Source organism: Carcharhinus amblyrhynchos, chromosome 9 (genome assembly GCF_965287045.1).
Source record: "Carcharhinus amblyrhynchos chromosome 9, sCarAmb.v2.hapA, whole genome shotgun sequence".
Classification (NCBI taxonomy): domain Eukaryota; kingdom Metazoa; phylum Chordata; class Chondrichthyes; order Carcharhiniformes; family Carcharhinidae; genus Carcharhinus; species Carcharhinus amblyrhynchos.
In genome coordinates this window covers 3,334,159-3,356,498 of record NC_137332.1, presented here as the reverse complement: position 1 = coordinate 3,356,498, position 22,340 = coordinate 3,334,159, and the positions used below count along the sequence as shown (strand labels likewise).

General features: G+C 46.2%; 1 protein-coding gene across 1 annotated transcript in view; it reads right to left on the bottom strand.

The window, feature by feature from the left end:
* Positions 1–22,105, bottom strand: part of acadm (acyl-CoA dehydrogenase medium chain) — a 37,297-nt gene extending 15,192 nt beyond the window's left edge. Inside the window, exons 1-4 of the mRNA XM_080195087.1 lie at positions 22,004–22,105; positions 17,397–17,494; positions 12,195–12,264; positions 328–428 (exon numbers count right to left, since the gene is read on the bottom strand). Coding sequence (XP_080051213.1) covers positions 328–428; positions 12,195–12,264; positions 17,397–17,494; positions 22,004–22,103 — 369 coding nt within the window. The 5' untranslated portion in view covers positions 22,104–22,105. The remainder of the gene's footprint in view (positions 1–327; positions 429–12,194; positions 12,265–17,396; positions 17,495–22,003) is intronic.
* Positions 22,106–22,340: the final 235 nt, after the last annotated feature.

Genomic DNA, 22,340 nt, shown 5'->3' with positions numbered 1-22,340 from the left:
GTGATCACTTACAATCTCTCTCCAGTGGCTGGGGAACCTTGACATACTTCATGCATTGTGGCTTTTGGTGCGTGTCTGTGGCAGTCATTGTTTCAATATCCAACACTTTGCATTTTTAATGACAGTTACAAGTTCCAATGGGTGTCGGGATTATAGGAAATGTCTCTCTCTTCACATTCCCTTCAGGGTGCATTGTTTGTTTCTCAGCCTCACCTTGGAATCTGGGCTTGCATTTTTAAGCTGTCTCACTTTGCAGTCAGTGAAAAATCAAAAGTCAAGGCTCATTGCCTCAGGACAGTAGGCTGTAAATAAACAAGGCAAACCTACCCCCAACGAGTTGGCCTCGATTGCAGTCTGAATACCGGTACAACCGTATGCTATTTCCTCAGTTATGAGACAGGAATCGAAGATGCCTAGCCCCATTCCACCTATCGATTAAACAAAAAGTGCAAAGAGCAAAATTTATTAAGACAATGTGAAACAACAGTGCTATTTTGACACAAATAGACCATTTGGCCCAATGAGTCCATGCTGTCTCTCTGTCGACCAATTCATCCAGTCCTATTCACCCATTCTATCTTCATCCCTGCAACTTTATTTCCCTCAGGTGCCCATCCAATTTCCTTTTGAAATCATTGAGTTCTCAATATACCGCCCTTTTGGTGAAGTGTTCCTCGCCATTACTACTTATTGCATAAGAAATTCTTCCCACAGAGGGAGCCCCTCTTGCCCAAAACTTTAAATCTGTGTTCACTGTCCTTGTTAGTCAGGATGCGCAGATGCCAGTATTGGACTGGGGTAGGCACAGTAAGAAGTCTCACAACACCAGGTTAAAGTCCAACGGGTTTAATTTGGTAGCACAAGCTTTTGGAGACTCGCTCCTTCTTCAGGTGAGTGAAGAGTTGTGTTCACAACCAGGTCATACATCGACACAGACCCAATATACAAGATAACGGTTGGAATGCTGCTTTCTTGCATCTTTGAAGAAACTTGATGCCTGTGTCGATATGCACGATCTTCTTGGCGATCCTATCAACCTGGAGCCGCATGGAAAGATTTTTTGTTCTGTTTACCTTGCCTAAACCTGTCATTATTATCTTGTACACCCCTGTCAAACATTCCCTCATTCTCCTGGCAGCAAAGGAAATTAAACTAAGAGAAAACACTGGAAAATCTCTGCAGGTCTGGCAGCATCTTTAAGGTGAGATCAGAGCTGATGTTTCGAGTCCAGATGACCCGTCGTCAAATGTCGACCTTTGACAAAGGGTCATCTAGTCTCGAAACACTGACATTTTTCTCTCGTTACAGATGCTGCCAGACCTGCTGAGATTTCCTTTTTTTCTTTTGGTTTCAGATTCCAGCATCCGCAGTAGTTTGCTTTTATCCAAAGAGATTAAGCTTCTCCAACCTAACCTTGCAGTCTTCATCCATGGAAACACAAGAAAATTGGATCAGTACTTAGAAAGGCAAGCTCTGCAGGGTTATACAGGGACTAACTGGAGAGCTAGCACAAGTATGATGGGTTGAATGGCCTCCTCCTGTCCTGAATCATTCTATGGTTCTATAAGTTAAGAAAAGCAGTTATTTGAAGTTCCACAATCTAAGTTAACCATACAATTAACCACTCCCCTTGCACTCAAACTTTCGAAAAGGTGTTTAACACTGATGTAAGCTTTCTTCTGGTACCTGACCAAAGTTTTTTTCAGCACATTCATCACCTCTGAGCTCATTTCGGTATTTCATTTGAGCAGTAATTTGAAATTATCTTTATCTAGGCTTTTTGTCATGACATATCTCATACTGATATTCCTGTTCACTGCCTTATCTTCACAATGTAGAGTTCGAGGCAGTTAATCCCCCAGATTCTATTTAAAGATACGCAAATTGTGTTAGGCTTATTCTGAAACTCAGGAACAGTCCATTAAGCTTATTCAATCAGATCATGATTGGTCTGTATTTTAACACACTGTCTCCCTTACCCTTAAAACCTAACAATAATCTACCAATCACACATTTTACATTTACTGCTAACTCCTCCCCCCCGACCCCTATACAAAGTTGCTTGGGTGAGAAAGTTCTAGATCCCCACTACTCTTTGTGTGAGGAAGTGCTTCCTCTCACCACTGAGGGATGGAAATGGTTCTAATTTAAGGTTCTGTCCCCTTGTGTTAAACTACCCAACATCAGTGGAAATAACATCTATATTGCCCATCAAATCCTTTATTTATCAAACGCCTCAGTCAGGTTACTCCTTAATCTTCTATACTCAAGCTTAGTCAGTGCAATTGTTGTCAGAATTTAACCCCATTAACGGAGCCTAACAGTCTCATAGAATCAGTAGAGGTCTATAAAATAATGAGGGGCATAGACAAGATAGACAGTCAATATCTTTTCCCAAAGGTAGGGGAGTCTGAAACGAGAGGGCATAGGTTTAAGGTGAGAGGGGAGAGATACAAAAGGGTGCAGAGGGGCAATTTTTTCACACAGAGGATGGTGAGCTGTGGGACAAGCTGCCAGAGGTAGTAGTAGAGGTGGGTACAATTTTATCTTGTAAAAAGCATTTAGATAGTTACATGGGTATGATGGGTGTAGAGTGATATGGGCCAATTGGGATTAGTTCAGGGGTTTTAAAAAAAAGGGCGACATAAACAAGTTGGCCCGAAAGGCCTGTTTCCATGCTGTAAATCTCTATGAGTCTAATCGTAGAATCCACACAGTGCAGAAGGAGGCCATTCAGTCCATCAAGTCTGCATTGACAACAATCCCACCCAGCCCATCCCGGTAACCCCACATATTTACTCTGCTAATTTCCCTGACACTAAGGGGCAGTTTACCATGGCCAATCAGCCTAACCCGCACATCCTTGGACTATGGAAGGAAGCTCAAGCACCCGCAGGAAACCTGCGCTGATACAGGAAGAACATGCAAACTCCAAACAGTCATCCAAGACCGGAATCGAACCCGGGTCCCTGGCACTGTGGGGCAGCAGGGGTAACCACTGTGCCACTATTGCTGCCCTTATCATAAATTTCCTTGTGTGACAGATACATGGTAATTATAGCGGAGATACAGCACAGTCCATTCAATGTGGTGTTTAATGCTACATCCCCCTTTATCTAAACCTATCCTTATTCTTTTATTCCTTTCTCTAATGTGTTCAGTTTCACAAGAAAACATCACAGAATAGAATCACAGAATCCCTAGAGTGCAGAAAGAGGCCACTCGGCCCATCGACTCTGCACCGGCAACAATCCCACGCAGACCATAACTCCATGCATTTACCCTGGGGTCTATAACTGCAAAAAGTCCTCATGTCAGGTTGTCCTAGTTTAAGGTTTGTACCTGATTCAAGTAACATTGAGTTTTTTTTTAAATCCCTCAGGAGTCCAAAACCAGGGTTGTTTTGTCAAGCAAATTTTTAGATTAAAATTTTGGAGTTTCAGGACTGTGTGCTGTGGGTTTTAAGCATGAGTCAGAAACAGCCAATCAGTGCTGACAGCATGTTTGCTGCTGCGAAGAAAGCTGGAAAAGCCGCCAGCCGAACAGCGAAACTGGATTTTCTACAACACTGAGGCCGGAGGGTGTAATCGAGCTTCAATTCATATAGGATCTCTTTTATATTTGGTGATTTATTCTACTTTGTAAGTTTTTAAAAATTCATTTGTGGGACATGGGCATCGCTGGCTGGCCAACCAGCATTTATTGCCCATCCCTAGTTGTGCTTGGAGGGCAGCTGAGAGTCAACCACATTGCTGTGGGTCTGAAGTCACATGTCGGCCAGACCAGGTAAGGACAACAGATTTCCTTCCCTAAAGGACATCAGTGAACCAGGTGGGTTTTTCTGACAATCGACAATGGTTTCACTGTCATCAGGAGATTCTTAATTCCAGGTTTTTTTTTATTGAATTCAAATTCCACCATCTGCCGTGGTGGGATTCAAACCCAGGTCCCCAGAACATTATCTGAGTTTCTGGATTAACAGTCTAGCGATAATACCACTAGGCTATCCAGCTAAAAGTGCACAGTGCGGCACAGGAATGGTGCAGTATTTCATAGAACATAGAACACTACAGCACAAACAGGCCCTTTGGCCCACAAGTTGCACTGATCATATCCATACCTACCAGGCCATAGAACTATCTGTAACTCCCAATCCCATTAAATCCCATGTACTCATCCAGAAGTCTTTTAAAAGACCCCAGTGAGGGGTCTACCACCACCGATGGCAGCCGATTCCACTCACTCACCACCCTCTGAGTGAAAAACTTACCCCTGACATCTCCTCTGTACCTGCTCCCCAGCACCTTATTAAACCTGTGTCCTCTCGTAGCGACCATTTCAGCCCTGGGAAATAGCCTCCGAGAATCCACCCTATCTATATTGTTCTCCGGAGCAGTGTGCCTGGTGGCTTTGGTGAGTGTTGGATTTACTTGGAATCACTTTCTGACTGCACTTCCAGTTCGCGGGGTTTCTGTGTGTGTATTTTACTTCCGTACCGGAAGTTTGGCGAGGCGATTGTCGGGAAGGGAGAGCGGGGGGTATAAAAAGGTAGTGATAGACAGCGAGCAGCGTCGGGAGCGGGCAGCAGAGTGAGTGGGGAGCTGAGTGAGAGTTATAAAGGGCTTTGGCTCGCTGGGCTTAGGCGAGAGCAGGCTTAGAGGAGGTGAGTTGCAGTTTCTATCTTTCCCGGGTTGCGTTTCGGCACATACAAACCCAAGGGAGGTTGGGACATGGCAGGGGCTATGGGGAGGAACATAAGCTGTGTTAGGTGCCACATGTGGGAGTTCTTGGAGGCATCACGTCTCCCGAAGGCCCACATCTGCGTTAAGTGTTTAGAGTTGCAGCGCTTGAGGACCCGGGTCAGGCAACTAGAGGGAGCGTTTAGAGGATGCGTTTCTGGTCAGGGAAAATGAGGAGTTAATGGCTAGGAACCATGAGCAAGAGGAGGTCCCAGGGGTTGAGGAGCAGGATGGGTGGACAACTGTTAAGAGGAAGAAGACGAAAAAGAAGAATAGTCCTGGTCCTCAGACTTCCCCAGTGGCCCCCCCAAGATTCATCGACAGGGGCACAAAAGGATAGACAGGAGGGCCAGAATGACTTAGAGGGACAGAAGGGGGCTGGCAATGTGATAGTGGTGGGGGATGGGAGGGTCAAAGGAATTGACAGGAGGTTCTGTGGGCAGAGGCGTGACTCCAGGATGGTGGTCTGCCTCCCTGGAGCAGGGGTACAGGACATAACGGAAAGGACAGAGGGAATTTTGAAAGGGGAGGGGACCCAGGCAGAGGTAATAATACACGCAGGGGAGAGGGACGTAGGAAGGCGGAATAGGGCAGATGTACGCAGGCAATTTAGGGAGTTGGGGTCCAAACTGAAGAGCAGGACCTCCAGGGTGGCATTCTCTGGGCTGCTGCCTAGTACCAGCAGGGCTAGGAATAACGAGATCATGCAGCTGAATGCATGGCTGAGGGATTGGTGCAAGGTAGAGGGCTTTACTTTTGTAGATCACTGGGAAGTATTTGTGAGAGAAGGGCAACTGTACAGGAGGGATGGGGAAAATTTGAATGGGAGAGGGACAAATGTCTTAGCAGGGAGGTTAGCTGGAGTGTTTAGGCAGGGTTTAAACCAATAGGGAGGGGGGGATGGGGATGTGACTGATAGCTCATTGGACACTGGGGTCGGGAGTGAGTTGGGTGATAGGGTAGGTTTGGATGAAAAGAAAATTATCAGGGAGAAGGAGGTTCTGAGTGGCACTGGTGGGTTGGACTGCGTCTGTTTCAATGCGAGGAGTGTGACGGGTAAGACAGATGAGCTTAGGGCCTTGATGTTTGTGAGGAAGTTAGATGTGGTGGCAGTAACGGAGACGTGGTTACGTGAAGGGCAGGATTGGCAGCTGAATGTTCCTGGGTATAAGTGTTTTAGGTGTGACAGAGGAGGGTTGAAGAGAGGTGGTGGGGTGGCGTTGTTAGTAAAGGAGCACATCACAGCAGTGCAGAGGGAGGACAATATGGAGGAGTTAGGGATTGAGTCGCTGTGGGTGGAGTTGAGGAATAAAAAGGGAGAGAATATGATGCTAGGGGTATACTATAGGCCACCCAACAGCCCGAGGTCAGTGGAGGAAGGTATTTGCAGAGGCATTTTAGATAGGTGCAGAAAGAATAAGGTGGTTGTAGTGGGTGACTTGAATCTTCCTGGAGTGGATTGGAAGGTGCCTAGAGCTGGGGGTACGGAGGGAGAGGAGTTTGTAAAATGTGTGTTGGAAGGGTCCCTGGAGCAGTACGTAACTAGCCCGACTAGGGAGGGGGCTATACTGGATTTAGTGTTGGGTAATGAGCCGGGGCATGTGGCTGAGGTTGAGGTAGGCGAACATGTGGCTAACAGTGACCACAAGTCTGTCTACTTTAGGATAAAAATGGAAAGGGATGAGTGCCGTCCAAAGGGGAGGGTTCTGAACTGGGGGAAGGCGAGCTATAGCCGGATTAGGAGGGAGCTGAAGAACACTGATTGGGAGGGGTTGTTAGCTGGCAAGTCCACGGTTGGCAAGTGGGAGGCTTTTAAGGGCAAAATGAAATGGTTGCAGGGGAGGTATGTTCCGGTTAAGCGGAAGGATGGGAAAGGTAGGATTAGAGAGCTGTGGATTACAGGGGGTATTGAAGACTTGGTCAGGAAGAAGAGGGAGGTGTATGTTAGGTCGAAACGACTGGGTACGGAGAGTGCGCTGGAGGATTATAGAGAGAGTAGGAGGGAGCTAAAAAGGGGAATTAGAAGGGCGAAGAGAGGGCATAAAATGGCTTTGGCTGGTAGGATTAAGGAAAATCCAAAGGCATTTTATTCCTATATTAGGAGCAAGAGAGTAGTTAGAGGGAAAATTGGTCCTCTTAGGGACAAAAGTGGGGAGATATGTATTGAGTCGGAGGGAATGGGGGAGCTCCTGAATGAATACTTTGCGTCGGTATTCACGAAGGAGAGGGGTTCGGAATCGTGCGGTCTCTTGGAGGGAACTGAGGATCAGCTGCAGGAAATATCTATTAAGAGGGAGGAAGTGTTAGGGCTTTTAGGTAGCGTAAGGACGGATAAAGCTCCAGGGCCTGATGGTATTTATCCCAGGCTGCTTAGGGAGGTGAAAGATGAAATTGCTGGGCCTCTGGCGCAAATCTTTGTCTCTTCTTTGGACACAGGTGAGGTCCCAGAAGACTGGAGGGTAGCAAATGTGGTGCCGCTGTTCAAAAAAGGTAGTAGGGATAACCCCGGAAATTATAGGCCGGTGAGTTTGACATCGGTGGTAGGGAAATTAATGGAAAAAATACTTAGGAGTAGGATGTATGAGCATTTGGAGCGTTGCGATCTGATTAGGGATACGCAACATGGCTTTGTTAGAGGGAGGTCTTGCCTTACGAATCTTGGGGAATTCTTTGAGGAGGTGACGAAAACGGTTGACGATGGGAGAGCCGTTGATGTCATCTATATGGATTTCAGTAAGGCGTTTGACAAAGTCCCTCATGGTAGGCTGGTAGAAAAGGTTAAGGCGCATGGGATACGAGGTCAGGTAGCTAGGTGGATTGAGAACCGGCTGGGTAATAGGAGACAGAGGGTAGTTGTGGAGGGGACTTTGTCGGGCTGGAGGCCAGTGACCAGTGGTGTGCCGCAGGGCTCAGTACTGGGACCTCTCCTCTTTGTAGTATACATAAATGACTTGGAAGAGAGCGTAGGTGGTGTGATCAGCAAGTTTGCTGATGACACCAAGATGGCAGGGTTGGCGGGTACCGAAGTGGATTGTCAGGTGATACAACAGGATATAGATAGGTTGGTGCATTGGGCAGATAGGTGGCAGATGGAATTTGATCCTGACAAATGCAAGGTGATGCATTTTGGAAGGAATAATGCAGAGAGGAACTATGTGATTAAAGGTAGACAGATTAGGAGTATAGAAATACAGAGGGACCTGGGAGTGCAGGTTCACAAATCCATGAAGGTTGTGACACAAGTGGAGAATGTTGTTAGAAAGGCTTATGGAATGCTAGCCTTTATAGGAAGGGGTATAGAGTTTAAAAGCTGCCGTCTAATGCTTCAGTTGTATAGAACGTTGGTTAGACCGCATTTGGAGTTCTGCGTCCAGGTCTGGTCACCTTACTACCGGAAGGACGTGGAGTCTCTGGAAAGGGTGCAGAGGAGGTTTACCAGGATGTTGCCTGGCATGGAGGGGCTGGGTTACGAGGAAAGGTTGGAGAAACTGGGACTGTTCTCCTTGGAAAGACGGAGATTGAGGGGGGACATGATAGAGGTATATAAGATACTGAAGGGAATAGACAGAGTCAATAGTGAGAGACTGCTCCCTAGATTGGGTACAAATACGAGAGGACATGATTTAAGGGTGAGGGGGGAGAGGTATAATTTGGATATGAGAGGAAGGTTCTTTACGCGGAGAGTTGTGGGGGTTTGGAACGCACTACCGAGTAGGGTGGTGGAGGCTGGAACGTTGGACTCGTTTAAGGTTCAGTTAGATAGACACATGAGTGAAATGAGGATGGAGGGTTATGGTAGGGGTTATTAAATAAGGGTTAGAACCCCGGGAGACACCGGAAAAGCAGACTTGTGAGATTAACGTTTTTGTCTTTTATTCCGCAGGTGGAGGTCCACCTTGTTGTCAAACGAGGGGCATGCACACGGTGGGTCGTGCGTGGGCTGCTCTTGGAGGTTCCGGGAGTGGCCTAAGTACTTCGTGTCGGTGTGCGTGCTTGATCCTGGACCGGTAGACGGGCGCCGCAACAGCTCGGTGACTAGCACTGCTGGCTGTGCAGATACATGGATTTGGGCCTGTGTCTGTGGGAGTTTGTGCATTCTCCCTGTGGTTGCGTGGGTTTCCTCCGGGCGCTCCGGTTTCCTCCCACACCCCAAAGATGTGCTCTTAGGCTGATTGGTTTTACCAAATTGACACTATTCTCCCCTGAATCTGGCTAAGTTAGGGGTGCTATTTGTAGATACGTAGGGTAGAATAGGTGTAGGGTGATGCGGCGGCGCGGGCTCGTTGGGCCGAAGGGCCTGTTTCCCGTGCTGGGTTGTTCTTTGTTCTTTTGTTCTTTATATCATGATCACAGCACTGTTCCGCTTCTCCCTGGCCGCTGGATTGCTGTCTATCAGCTCAGGTCTGTATGTTTGTCTCCTCATTCATCCCAGTCGTGGGGGTTAAACAAAAAAAAACTCCTTCCAAAACTCTTTGCAAGTGTCTGGGTTAGACCCTGCACTCTCAGTCAAGATGGTTTTCAAAGCTAGTTGTGTTTTTGAGTATGTCTACCATTTCTTCTGTGAATGCTGCTAACTCTTACTCAAGTTTCTGACCACATTGCTGTTGAATGTGAAGCGGTGATTCAGGGTGGCTTGTGGCTGGGACTGGGATCTCAGTTGGGGGAGTGGATTGTGGATTATGCCTTTCCTTGTTCACACTGGGAGCAGATTGGGAAGGATTCCTCTCTGAAACTTGTCCTTCTCCAGCCCCTCTGCCTCTGCCCCTCTGGAAAGTTAGCAGCACCCCCCACCCCAGCTCACAGGACAGCGGCTCTTCGCATTGTCTGGCTTTGTGCATTATTTCAACTCAAGGAGTTCAACACTGCTCCCAACAGGGCTCAGAAACAACTCAGCCACAGCCCACACTAAACACCCCTGCCCCTTGTACTTCTCTCTCTAGCTGCCTTTTCTCCATCTCTCTCTCTGTCTCTCCCTGCCCAGTCTCTTTCTCTCTGTGTCTCTCAGTGTCTCCCTCTATCTACTTTTTTTCACATTCTCCCTCTTTCTCTGTTTCCCCCTGTATGTGTGTCTTTGGATCTTTCTCAGTTGCTTTTTTTCTGAGACTCTCTCTCTTTGTCTCGCTCCTTCTCTCAGTCTGTCTATTTCTCTCTCTCTGACCCTCTGTTGCTCTTTTCCTGGGACTCTCTCTTTGTCTCACTCCCTCTCTGTCTACCTGTCCCTCTCTCTCTCTCTTTAACTCACCATTGCTCTTTTCCTGTGATTATTTCTCTCTCTTTGTCTCACTCCTTCTTTCTCTCTCTCTGGATGTCTCTTTCTCTTTGACTCTCTGTTGCTCTTTTCCTAGGACTCTCTCTCGTTCTGTGTTTCTGTCTGGCTCTCTCTCTTTCAGTCTGAATGTTGCACTCTGACTCTGCCACTCTTTGTCTCTCTCCACTTGGGTCCCGTCTTGTCCTCTCTGAGCCTGTCTCACTCTTCCTGTCTCTTGTTCTCTCCCTCTCTCTGTCTTTCTCGTGCTTTCTATCCCTTACACAGGATGTATAGCACAGAAACAGGCCATTCTGCCCATCCAGTCTTTGCTGGTGTTTATGCTCCACTTGAGCCTCTTCCTGTCTTTCCTCAGCTAGATCTATTATAATTGATTCCCTTCTCCCTCATTTGCTTATTTCGGTCTTCTCCTCAAGCAGTCCCATGAGATGCAGGATGATTTGCTCCCTCTCTGGTGTGTTAGGCTCTGATGGGCTGATAAATGTGATGCTCGATCTGCAGACTTTGTCCCGCGTGGGGGAGCTGGTGTTTGGAGGGTTGGTTGGATGGGTTGTTTGGAGGTGTCCGCTCTCTCTCTCTTCCCCTGACTCCACCTCAGTGCGTTCCTGATGAAGTATCTCCATGTGATTTGATTTGATTTGATTTGATTTATTATTGCCACATGTATTGGGAAACAGTGAAAAGTATTGATTCTTGCGTGCTGTACAATGCATGCTATTCATAGAGAAGGAACCAAGACAGTGTAGGCTGATACCGGAGTTGAGGGGGTTGAGCTATGAGGAGAGGCTGAATAAACTAGGCTTGTACTCGTTGGAGTTTAGAAGAATGAGGGGAGATCTCATTGAGACGTATAAGATGATGAATGGGATGGATAGGATAGAGGTGGAAAGACTCTTCCCGCTCAAAAAAGACAGTAGGACTAGGGGGCACAGCCTCAAGATAAAGGGGGGGCGTTTTAGAACGGAGTTGAGGAGGAACTTCTTCACTCAAAGGGTGGTGAATCTCTGGAATTCTCTACCCGTTGAAGTGGTGGAGGCTGCCTCGCTAAATATTTTCAAGAAGCGGGTTGATGGGTTTTTGATAAGAGAGGGGATTAAGGGTTATGGGGAGAGGGCCGGAAAGTGGAACTGAGCCATGACAGATCAGCCATGATCTTATTGAATGGCGGGGCAGGCTCGAGGGGCTAGATGGCCTACTCCTGCTCCTATTTCTTATGTTCTTATGTTACAGTCATAGTTAGGGTTAGAGGACTAGCTAGGAATAGAGGGCACAGCCTCAGGATAAAGGGGGGTGCGGTTTAGAAAGGAGTTGAGGAGGAACTTCTTCACTCAAAGGGTGGTGAATCTCTGGAATTCTCTGCCCGTTGAAGTGGTGGAGGCTGCCTCGCTCAATATTTTTAAGACGCGGATTGGTAGGTTTTTGATAAGCGAGGGGATTAAGGGTTATGGGGAGAGGGCGGGAATGTGGAACTGAGCCACGACAGATCAGCCATGATCTTATTGAATGGCGGGGCAGGCTCGAGGGGCTAGATGGCCTACTCCTGCTCCTGTTTCTTATGTTCTTATGTTTTCCTCCAAATTCTTTATGTAATACGGAGGCCTGACTCTCGGCTACAAACTTTGTTTTATTCTTTCATGGAATTTGGGCACCGCTGGCAAAGGCCAGAATGTGTCACCCATCTCTCTACTGAGTTGAACGATCAGCCATAATCATAATGAATGGCAGAACAGTCTCGAAGGGCCAAATGGCCTCCTCCTGCTCCTATCTTCTATGTTTCTATTCCTTTGAACTAAGCAGCTTGCTAGGCCATTCCAGAGAGCAGCTAGGAGTCAACATGTAGTCACGTGTAAGCCAGACCAGATAAGGAAGGCAGATTTCTTTCCTCAAAGGACATTAGTGAACTGGATGGGTGTTTACAACAATCGGTGATAGTTTCCAGGTCATCATCAGCTGCCGTGGAATTTGAACCCATGTCCCCAGAGCATTAGTCCTGGCCTCTGGTTTCCAATCCAGTGGCACGATCATGACACCACCATCTGCCCCTTCTTTCCTCTCTGGCGTATAAACGGTCTCATGTCACAATTTAAAGAATGTTTTAAACAAAAGAAAGGAAAGAATGTTTTAAAGAAAAGAGCTCGACTGCATTCCCGATAGTTTCCAGGTTTTTAATTTCACAATCCTCTGCTTACCGCAATTCACAGGAATGTGTGTATTCATCAGGCCCAGCTCCCACGCTCTCTTAATGAGTGGAACCGGATACTGAAAAGAGAGAGGAGTATCATTGACAGAGGGTATCACACTGTAAACCTCCCCCAACCACCAAGATCACAACAACTCATTTCTCCTTTATCCAAATCATGTACTGATCCCTCGCTCTTAGTGATTTTTCCTCATGCCTTCTTGTGGAATCCTTCTGCTGTTTATATTGGCTACAGCCTTCCATTGCTATTTCTCAGAGGATAATCTAACACCTTCATGATTTTCATTGTACATCTACTGGAGTCCTCCATTCTGCAGATTGGAGTCAGATCTTCATCCTGTCCAGGAACGATTCCCATTGTAAAATCATATGCAGGGTTCAGTAATCTGCTTTCTAAAAAGCCTTCTAATGGAACTCTTTAAAGTTAAAAGGGTTTGATCGAGTCGGTGTACAGAAGATATTTCCACTTAGAATCATAGAATCCCTACAGTAAAGGGTCATTCAGCCCATCAAGTCTGTGCCGACCGCAACCCCACCCAGGCCCTATCCCCGTAACATTTAACCTGCTAATTCCCTGACATTAAGGGGCAATTTAGCATGGCCAATCAACCTAACCCGCACATCTTTGGACCATGGGAGGAAACCAGAGGATACCAACGCAGACATAAGGAGAATGTGCATTCTCCACACAGTGACCCAAGGCCGGAACTGAACCTGACACTCTGAGGCAGCAGTGCCAACCACTGTGCCATCACGCCACCCAGAGACAACCAGCCTAAATATAACACAATCATTGCTAAATCCAATTGGATAGAAAGTTTTTTTACGCAGAGGGTGGTGGAACTCGCTGCTGGGGGAGGTAGTGGAAGCAGATACAATAGTGACTTATAAGGAGCATCTTGACAAATACATGAACAGGATGGGAATAGAGGGATATGGTCCCTGGAAGGGTAAGGAGTTTTTGTTCAGATGGGCAGTATGGTTGGTGCAGCGGCGAGGGGGACAAAGAGCCTGTTCCTGTGCTGTAATTTTTTTTGTTCTTGAGTTCAGGGGAAACTTCTTTAGCAAAATAATAGTGAGAACATGGAACTCACTACCACAGGGAGGGGTGAAGGTGAATAACAAATGTATTTATTAGGAAGGCAGAGAAATACAAAGGCAGAGGAATAGAAGGATGAGATGAAGAGGGGTGATAGAAGGCTTGTGTGTGGAGTAGTTGTATTGAATGGTCAGTTATTACACTGTGAATTCTACAGAATTAATTTGACGAGTAGGCGACTTGCACAATGTTCAAACCTTTCACTGTGCTCATTTTTGTGTCAACACAAAAGGAGGAAATGCAAGTAAGATAGACATGAGAGGGTGCCTGGAATGGAGTGCTTGAGGAGTGAAAGCAAGGTTACAAACACACTTGGACAAGCTGGCTAAGTGGGCAAATACTTGACAAATGCAATATAATGTGGATAAATGTGATGTTATCCACTTTGGAGACAAAAACAGGAAGGAAGATTCTTATCTGAAATGGTGGCAGTTTAGGAAAAGGGGAAGTGCAACATGACCTGGGTGTCATGGTGGAACAGTCGCTGAAGGTTGGTGTGCAGATACAGCAGGCAGTGAGGAAAGCTAATGGCATGCTGGCCTTCACAGCAAAAGGATTTGAGTATAGGAATAAAGGTTTTTTGCTGCAGTTATACAGGGCCTTAAGTGAAGCCACGTCTTGAGTATTGTGTACAGTTTTGGTCTCCTAGTCTGAGGAAGGACATTCTGGATATTGAGGGAGTCCAGCGAAGGTTCACCAGACTGATTCCTGGAATGGCAGGACTGACACGTGAAGAGAGACTGGATCGGCTGGGCTTGTACTCACTGGAATTGAGAAGAATGAGAGAGGATCTCAGAGAAACATATAAAATCCTGATGGGACTGGACAGGTTAGATATGGGAAGAATGTTCCCGGTGTTGGGGAAGTGCAGAACTCGGGGTCACAATCTAAGAATACGGGGTAAACCATTCAGGACTGAGATGAGGAAGAACTTTTTTTTTAATATATAAAAGCTACTTACCTGGCAAATCATTCTCATTGCTCATCAGAGCAAGCAGAGAGGACGAGCGATTTGTGGCGGCAGCGTGAAGGTAAGCGACTGACTATTTTTTAGTTTTTTGCGGGGTTTCTCTTTTTTTTTTACAAGTTTCTTTAACAGTAAAGCGGAAGTGGGCCACGGGGTGACCTGGGAAGGGTTTGTTCGCACGTGAGGTTTAAAAAGCAGGCCGTACTATACAGCGAGCAGCGGAATGAACAGGCAGCAGAGTGAGAGCTAAAGGGCTTTGGCTCAACGGGCTTAGGCAGAAACGGGCAAGGCAGCGTAGGGTTAGTTCTTAGTTTATTAAAACTTAAAAACTAAGTAAATAAAACAAGGATGGAGGGTCAGGTGATGCATGTTCCTGCATGATGTGGGAGCTGGTGGACCCCAATGTGATTCCCAGTGAGCACGTCTGCATTAAGTGTTGGTTGCTTGAGGGACTCCGGCTCAGGGTTGAACTGGATTCTGAGCTTCGGACACTGCGACACATCAGGGAGGGGGAGGGTTACCTGTACGCTGTGTTTCAGGAGACAGTCACACCCCTTAGACTGACTAATTCAAAAGTGGTCAGGGACAAGAGGGTGTGGCTGCGAGTGAGGCAGGAAGAGGGATCCAGGAGGTAGCGATCCAGGAGCCTCCGTCCCTGAACCTATCCAACAGGTTCGAGATTCTTGCTCCCAGTGTGGGTGAGAACGAGGACTGCAGGGAGGACGAGCAAACTGACAACGGTACCGTGGTACAGGGAGCCGTTCAAGTGGAGGGAGAAAAAGAAATGTAGTGGTAACTGGGGATAGTGTACTTAAGGGCATTGAAACTGTTCTCTGACCAGGATCGAGAATCCCAAAGGTTGTGTTGCCTGCCTGGAGCTCAGGTTCAGGATATCTCGTCTGGGCTGCAGAGAAACTTGGAGTGGGAGGGTAAGAATCCAGTTGTTGTGGTCCACGTAGCTACCAACGACATAGGTAGGACAGAAACAAAGGTTCTGCTAAGGGAATATGAGAAGCTGGGAGCTAAAGTAGAAAGAACATAAGAAGTTCAAAAATCTATCTATCTGAGACATAAACACATTTAACGAGGTAGCCTCCACTGCTTCAATGGGCAGAGAATTCCAGAGATTCGCTACCCTCTGAGAGAAGAAGCTCCTCCTCAACTCTGTTCTAAATTGGCTCCCCCTTATTTTGAGGCTGTGTGGAATAGTTTAGGTTAGAGGGTCATTAGATTGGTTCCACTGGTCGGCGCAACATCGAGGGCCGTAGGGCCTGTACTGCACTGTAATGTTCTATGTGTCCTCTGGTTCTTGTTTCCATTCTAAGTGGAAATAATCTCACTGCTTCTACCCTGTCTAGCCCCTTCATTATCTTATATGTCTCCATAACATCTCCCCTCAGCCTTCTGAACGCCAATGAGTACAGGCCCAGTCGACTCAATCTGTCCTCATAAGCTAACTCCCTCATCTCCGGTATCAACCTGGTGAATCTTCTGTGCACCCCCTCCAAAGCTAATGTATCTTTTCTTAAATAAGGGGACCAAAATTGTACACACTACCCTCAGCTCCTTTAACTAGTTGAAAGTCCTCATCATTGACCTGCACTCCTACCGTCTCCTTTACCTTTGATTTTGTAATTCTCCATACCATTGAACCCTCCCCCCCGCTGTTTAGTTTAAAGCCCTGTCTACAGCCCTAGTTATACGATTCACCAGGACTCTGGTCCCAGCATGATTCAGACGGAAACCATCACATTGGAACAGGTCCCATTTTCCCGTTGAAGTGGTGGAGGCTACCTCGCTAAATATATTTAAGTCACGGGTAGATAGAATTCTGATCGACAGGGGAATTAAGGGTTATGGGGAGAAAGCGGGAAAGTGGAACTGATCCACTATCAGATCAGCCATGATCATATTGAATGGTGGAGCAGGCTCGAGGGGCTAGATGGCCTACTCCTGCTCCTATTTCTTACGTTATGTTCTTCTTCACTCAGTTGTGAACCTGTGGAATTCTCTATCACAGAAAGCTGTTGGGGCCAGTTCATTAGATATGTTCAAGAGGGAGCTGGATGTAGCCCTTGTGGCTCAAGGGATCAAGGGATATGGGGAGAAAGCGGGAGTGGAATACTAAAAGTACACGATCAGCCGTGATCATATGGAATGGTGGTGCAGGCATGAAGGGCCGAATGGCCTACTCCTGCACCCATTTTCTATGTTTTTATGTTTAAAATGCCCGTTTAATTAATCTGCCATAGCCCTACTTTTTATTATCAATTCTCACACATACTTTCTATACGACCAACATTCATATTGTTAACTCTTACTTAAGAATTTTTGGAAACTTACCACACACTTTTATTTAATTGGCTAGCTTTACTTTAGTTAGCTGTGCTTTCTTGTCCTCGCAATTGCCCTTATTTAAGTTGAAAATACTAGTCCTGGAATCACTCTTCTCTCCCTCAAATTGAATCTAAAATCACCATTACTTAAGGGTGCCTTCACTATGAGGTTATCAATTGATCCAATTTCATTGCAACATGCTTGCTTTGCATAGCCTGCTCTCTGGCTGGTTTTACAATGTGCTGTTCTCAGAACTATTCCAAAAACATCCTATGAACTCCCAGTCTACACGATCTTTGCCCACCTGATTTTTCCAATCTTTATATAGATTAATTTCCCTCATGATTATCGAGATACCTTTCTGACAAATTGCTGTTATTTCTTCATTCATGCTCTATCCTACCGTGTAGTTACAATTAGGGGGCCTGTGTACTACTCCCACAAGTTACTTTGCCTTTCTCAACTCAACCCAAACAGCTTCTACATCCTGATTTCCTGAACTCAGGTCATTCCTCTCTGATATGCTCTAATCATTATTAACAGAGCCACCCATTCACCCCCCACCCCCTTTACCTTTTCTCATCTTCCTGTCCCTTCCTAAATGTCACACATTTTTCAACATTCAGGTCTCAGGCTCTGTCATCCTGTAACCTTGTCTCTGTAATGCCTTGTAGATCATAGATATTAATTATTAATCTGCATTATCAGTTCATGCAGGTGAAGATATGCTGTGTTCTGTGTGAGTGAGCGATGCAGGTGATGATCAGCCATCAGTACGGTTCACTGACCTCTCCACTCCTGTCATATTCAGCAGCTGCAGGAACCACCTCTTCCCGAGCAAATTTCCGTGCTGTGGCCTGGAACTCTTTCTGCTCATCTGTAAATTCTGTAACATTTGGGGAAAGAAGAACAATGATGGGTCTTCCCATTTCTCATCATAATGCAATGAAGTTCCTTCACTCTCAACAACTTGCATTCAGATATTGCACAACCAGGTCTTGGACAACAGTGACCCCCATAGAAGGGGACAAAGGGTTTAGTCTATGACACTGCTGTAACCACCCTTCTACATGGCAGTGAGGCTTGGATAATTACAAATGGATGTGGACAGGTGAGGCCAGTGATCTAAAATTTGACAGATGGAATTTAATTTGAGTGTGTGTGAGGATATCCTGTTTGGTCAGAGGAATGACAAGGCAACTTATTCTCTAAATGGAGAGAAACTTTAAAATGCTTCGATGCAGAGGGATCTGGGTGTCCTTATGCAAGAATCGCAGAAGGTTAGTATGCAAATGCAGCAGAAAATAAGACAAACGGAATTTATTGCTAAAAGAATAGGGATTAAAGGTAGGGAAAGGCTGTTATGTTGGTTATTGGTGAAATCACATCTGCAGTACTGCCTTCAGTTTTGGTTCCCTTACTTGAGGAAGGATGTAAATGCATTTGAGGCAGTTCGGAGAAGGTTCACTAGATTGATTCCAGGGATGAAGGATTTGCCTTACGTAGAAGGATTGAGCAGTTTAGGCCGATACTCGCTGGAGTTTAGGAGAATGAGAGGAGATCTAATTGAGGTATAGAACATTTAAAGGGGACTGACAGGGTAGATGTAGAGCAAATGTTTCCGCTTGTTGGACATCCTAGAATGAGAGGCCATAGATTTAGGCAAAGGGCTGGAAAAAGTAAAACAAATGAGGAGGAATTTACTCAAAGGGTTGTGAATCTGTGGAATTCTCTACCCCAGAGTGCGGTTGACACTGGAACACTAAACAAATTGATGGAGGAGATGGATAGATATTTAAATTGTAGAGAGATGAAGGGTTATGGGGACTGGGCAGGAAGGTGGAGATGAGGCCGAGATGAGATAGATACAGGGCCTTGGTAAGGCTACACCTGGAATATTGTGTGCAGTTTTGATCTCCTTATCAGAAGAAGGATGTCCTTGCTTTAGAGGGAGTGCAGAGAAGGTTTACCAGACTGCTTCCTGGGATGGCGGGACTGATGTATCAGGAGAGATGGAGTTGGTTAGGATTATATTCGCTGGAGTTCAGAAGAATGAGGGGGGTGGGTGGTTGGGGGATCTCACAGAAACCTATAAAGCAGGAATAGACAGGGTAGATGCAAAAAGGATGTTCATGAAGGTGGGGTGTCCGGAACTAGGTCACAATCTGAGCACACAGGCAATGTTTACGACAGAGATTAAGAGAAATTTCTTCACCCAAAGGGTGGACTGACTGTAGAATTCATCACCACAAAAAATAATTCAGGCCAAAACACTGAATGTTTTCAAGAAGCAGACAGATATAGCTCAAGGCGAAGGGGATCAGAGAATAGGGGGGAAGATAGGATCAGGCTATTGAGTTGGATGATCAGTCATGATCATAATGAATGGCGGAGCAGGCTCGAGGGGCTGAATTGCTTACTCTTGCTCCTGCTTCTTATGTTCTTAAAGGCTTTGTAAATGCATGGGGTTGGGGGATAGGGCTGTGGGGAAGGGCGTGGGTAAGATAGTCTTTGGAGAATTGGAGCAGACTCAATGGGTTGAATGGCCTCCTACTGCACTGTAGAGTTTCTATGATGCTATACATCGCCAGGCTTGGCAGAATTTCCATTTGTGGTGCCTGGACAGGATATGTAAAGCGGAACGGGAAGACAGACAAAATCCAACATCCTCCCTGAAGCTAATTCCTCCTACATTGCAATCGTGACAGTGCAGAATCAGCTCAGGCATCCTGAACACTGCACCCACAAGGCAATAGTCAGCTTCCAAAGCAAATCCTCTTCACAAAAAGTAAAATACCGCAGACACTGGAAATCTCAAACAACACTCTACGATTAGGGTTATAACCTTCCATTTTGATTCTCAGATGAAATAACCCCTCTGAATCCTTACAACATCCTAAATGCCTCGATCTTATCTCACTCTCAATCTTCTATTCTCAAAGGAATTCTAACAAATTTAAGCAGATTTAGATTATCGTTTAGCTGGCATTGGGCAGCTGTATAGGGCATTGGTGAGGCCGCAGCTGGAGTACTGTGTGCAGTTTTGGTCGCCGCACTTACACAAGGATATTTTAGCCTTGGAGGGAGTGCAGAGGAGGTTTACTAGACTGGTACCGGAGTTGAGGGGGTTGAGCTATGAGGAGAGGCTGAATAAACTAGGCTTGTACTCGTTAGAGTTTAGAAGAATGAGGGGAGATCTCATTGAGACATATAAGATGATGAATGGGATGGATAGGATAGAGGTGGAGAGACTCTTCCCGCTCAGAAAGGACAGTAGGACTAGGGGGCACAGCCTCAAGATAAAGGGGAGGGCGGTTTAGAACGGAGTTGAGGAGGAACTTCTTCACTCAAAGGGTGGTGGATCTCTGGAATTCTCTGCCCGTTGAAGTGGTGGAGGCTGCCTCGCTAAATATTTTTAAGACGCGGGTTGATGGGTTTTTGATAAGTGAGGGGATTAAGGGTTATGGGGAGAGGGCGGGAATGTGGAACTGAGCCACGACAGATCAGCCATGATCTTATTGAATGGCGGGGCAGGCTCGAAGGGCTAGATGGCCTACTCCTGCTCCTATTTCTTATGTTCTTATAACAGAATAGCGTTGAAAAACAGCACATTGAATGTCAACCATTCTGGACTGTGTGACATTAGTGTATCATAGAATCCCTATAGTACCGAAAGAGGCCATTCAGCCCATCAGGTCTGCACTGACCACAATCCTATTCAGGCTCTATTCCTGTAACCCCACATACTCACCCTGCTAATCTCCTTGACACTAGGGTCAATTTAACATAGCAAATCCACCTAATCTACACATCTTTGGACTGTGGGGGGAAACCAGAGCACCCAGAGGAAACCAACGCAGACACGGGGAGAATGTGCAAACTCCAGACAGACAGTCACCCAAGGTTGGAATTGAACCCGGGTCCCTGGCTCTGTGAGGCAGCAGTGTAAGCACTATGCCACCATGCCGCTCCTTTAAGAGTTTTTAAAAATCTTGTTCTGTGTAGCCCTCAGCTATTATTGTTGCCGGGCTGTCTGTAGGAGTCCTTCTATTGATCCCTCAGTGGTTTAAATAGGGTTTGTTTATTTTTACTCTCTGGGATTGGTTTTCTGGCCCTGCATTATTAGAACAAATGTCATGGTTCTGGTCAGGTTTTTTTTCCTTCCTGGAGAATTCAAGGTTTCATTTTCTGTTTTTGGCTGACAGCAGCATTTAGTTTAGAAGGGAGTGGACCTCAGACTGAAAGCAGTGTCTCTTTTTTTCATTCCCTGGGTTTGGAAATTCTGCTGGTTAGCTGAAAGCAAGGCTTCCTACAGTCAAGAATCTGCTGCTGGTGGCTTGACCAGAGTCTCTCCCTGGTGTTCTGGGGAGTTGTTCTGACATTAAATTGTTCTGAGTGTATCCAGAGAACTGCAGCATTCATCCAAAGGCCTCAATTCCAGTATCACGTGAGCATTAGTCTTTGTTGTGTTAAAACTGAGGAAGGGTTTTGCTTATGGGATTGGTTTGATTGGAACATCTTCGATATATTTGTTAGAGTTCATACATTGTGGCTGTTTTGTTTCATTTATAATTGAAAACAGTTATTGCTAATATTCTTACTATACGTGTTAGCTATATTCTTAATTAAACTTTGTTTAGTGGGTCATTTGAATCACCCCTGAGGTGAAACCTATCATGCTTATCAGAGATAAATTCAAGAGGCAAAATTTATGATCCAAGTGCTCCATGAAACACTTAGGTTCCAGATCTGAAGCATAACAACTTGAGACGTGGGATGTTTCTTCACAAAAAGGGGTGTGAATACTTGGAATTCCTCAGAGCTAAGGAAGCTGTTGTTGAGTATATTTAAGACCAAGACTGATAGATTTTTGGATATGGAGCAGATCGAGGGAAATGGGGGGCTGGGGGAGGACAGCAGAGAATGAAGCTGAGTTAGAAGATCACGGTGGCACAGTGGTTACACTGCTGCCTCATAGTACCAAGGACCCTCGTTCAATTCCAGCCTTAAGTGATTGTCTGTGTGGAGTTTGCACGTTTGCCCTGTGTCTGCGTGGGTTTCTTCTGGGTGCTCTGGTTTCCTCCCACAGTCCAAAGATGTGCGGGTTAGGTTGATTGGCCATGCTAAATTGCCCTTTAGTGCCGGGGAAATTAGAGAAATACGTAGGGTTATGGGGATAGGGCCTGGGTGGAACTGTCGGTGGTTTAGGCCCGATGGGCCAAATGGCCTTCTTCTGCACTGTAGGGATTCTACGATTAGCAATGATTGTAGTGCATGGTGGAGCAGGCTCAACGGGCTGAATGGCCACTTCCACATCAGAGTTTAGCACAGGAGGACAGTTAAGTATAAAATATAAGTACGAAGCTCGCTGGTTGGCTTTTGGAAGCCAGCTTACCAAAGTTGAAGCCAGGTGCTGATTGGCTTGCCTTCAGTGCAGCTGCCGCAGCCCTGCTAGTTGACTGAAATCGCAAACCCACTTGGACACCGGCCCTCATCGCACACTTCAAACAGAAAAGAGAAAATCTGATTACACCCACGCTGCCTCAATACTGACAAAGGCAGAATGAACCTGCGCTTCACACGGAGCCCTTCACAACCTCACAGGCAATGAAGTATTTTTGAAGCATAGTCACGGTTGTAATACAGGAAACACAGCAGCCAATGGCAACACATGGGCCTGCCTTCAGCTATCTGCACCCAAAGGCTCTGGAAGTTCCTCCCTAAACCTCGCC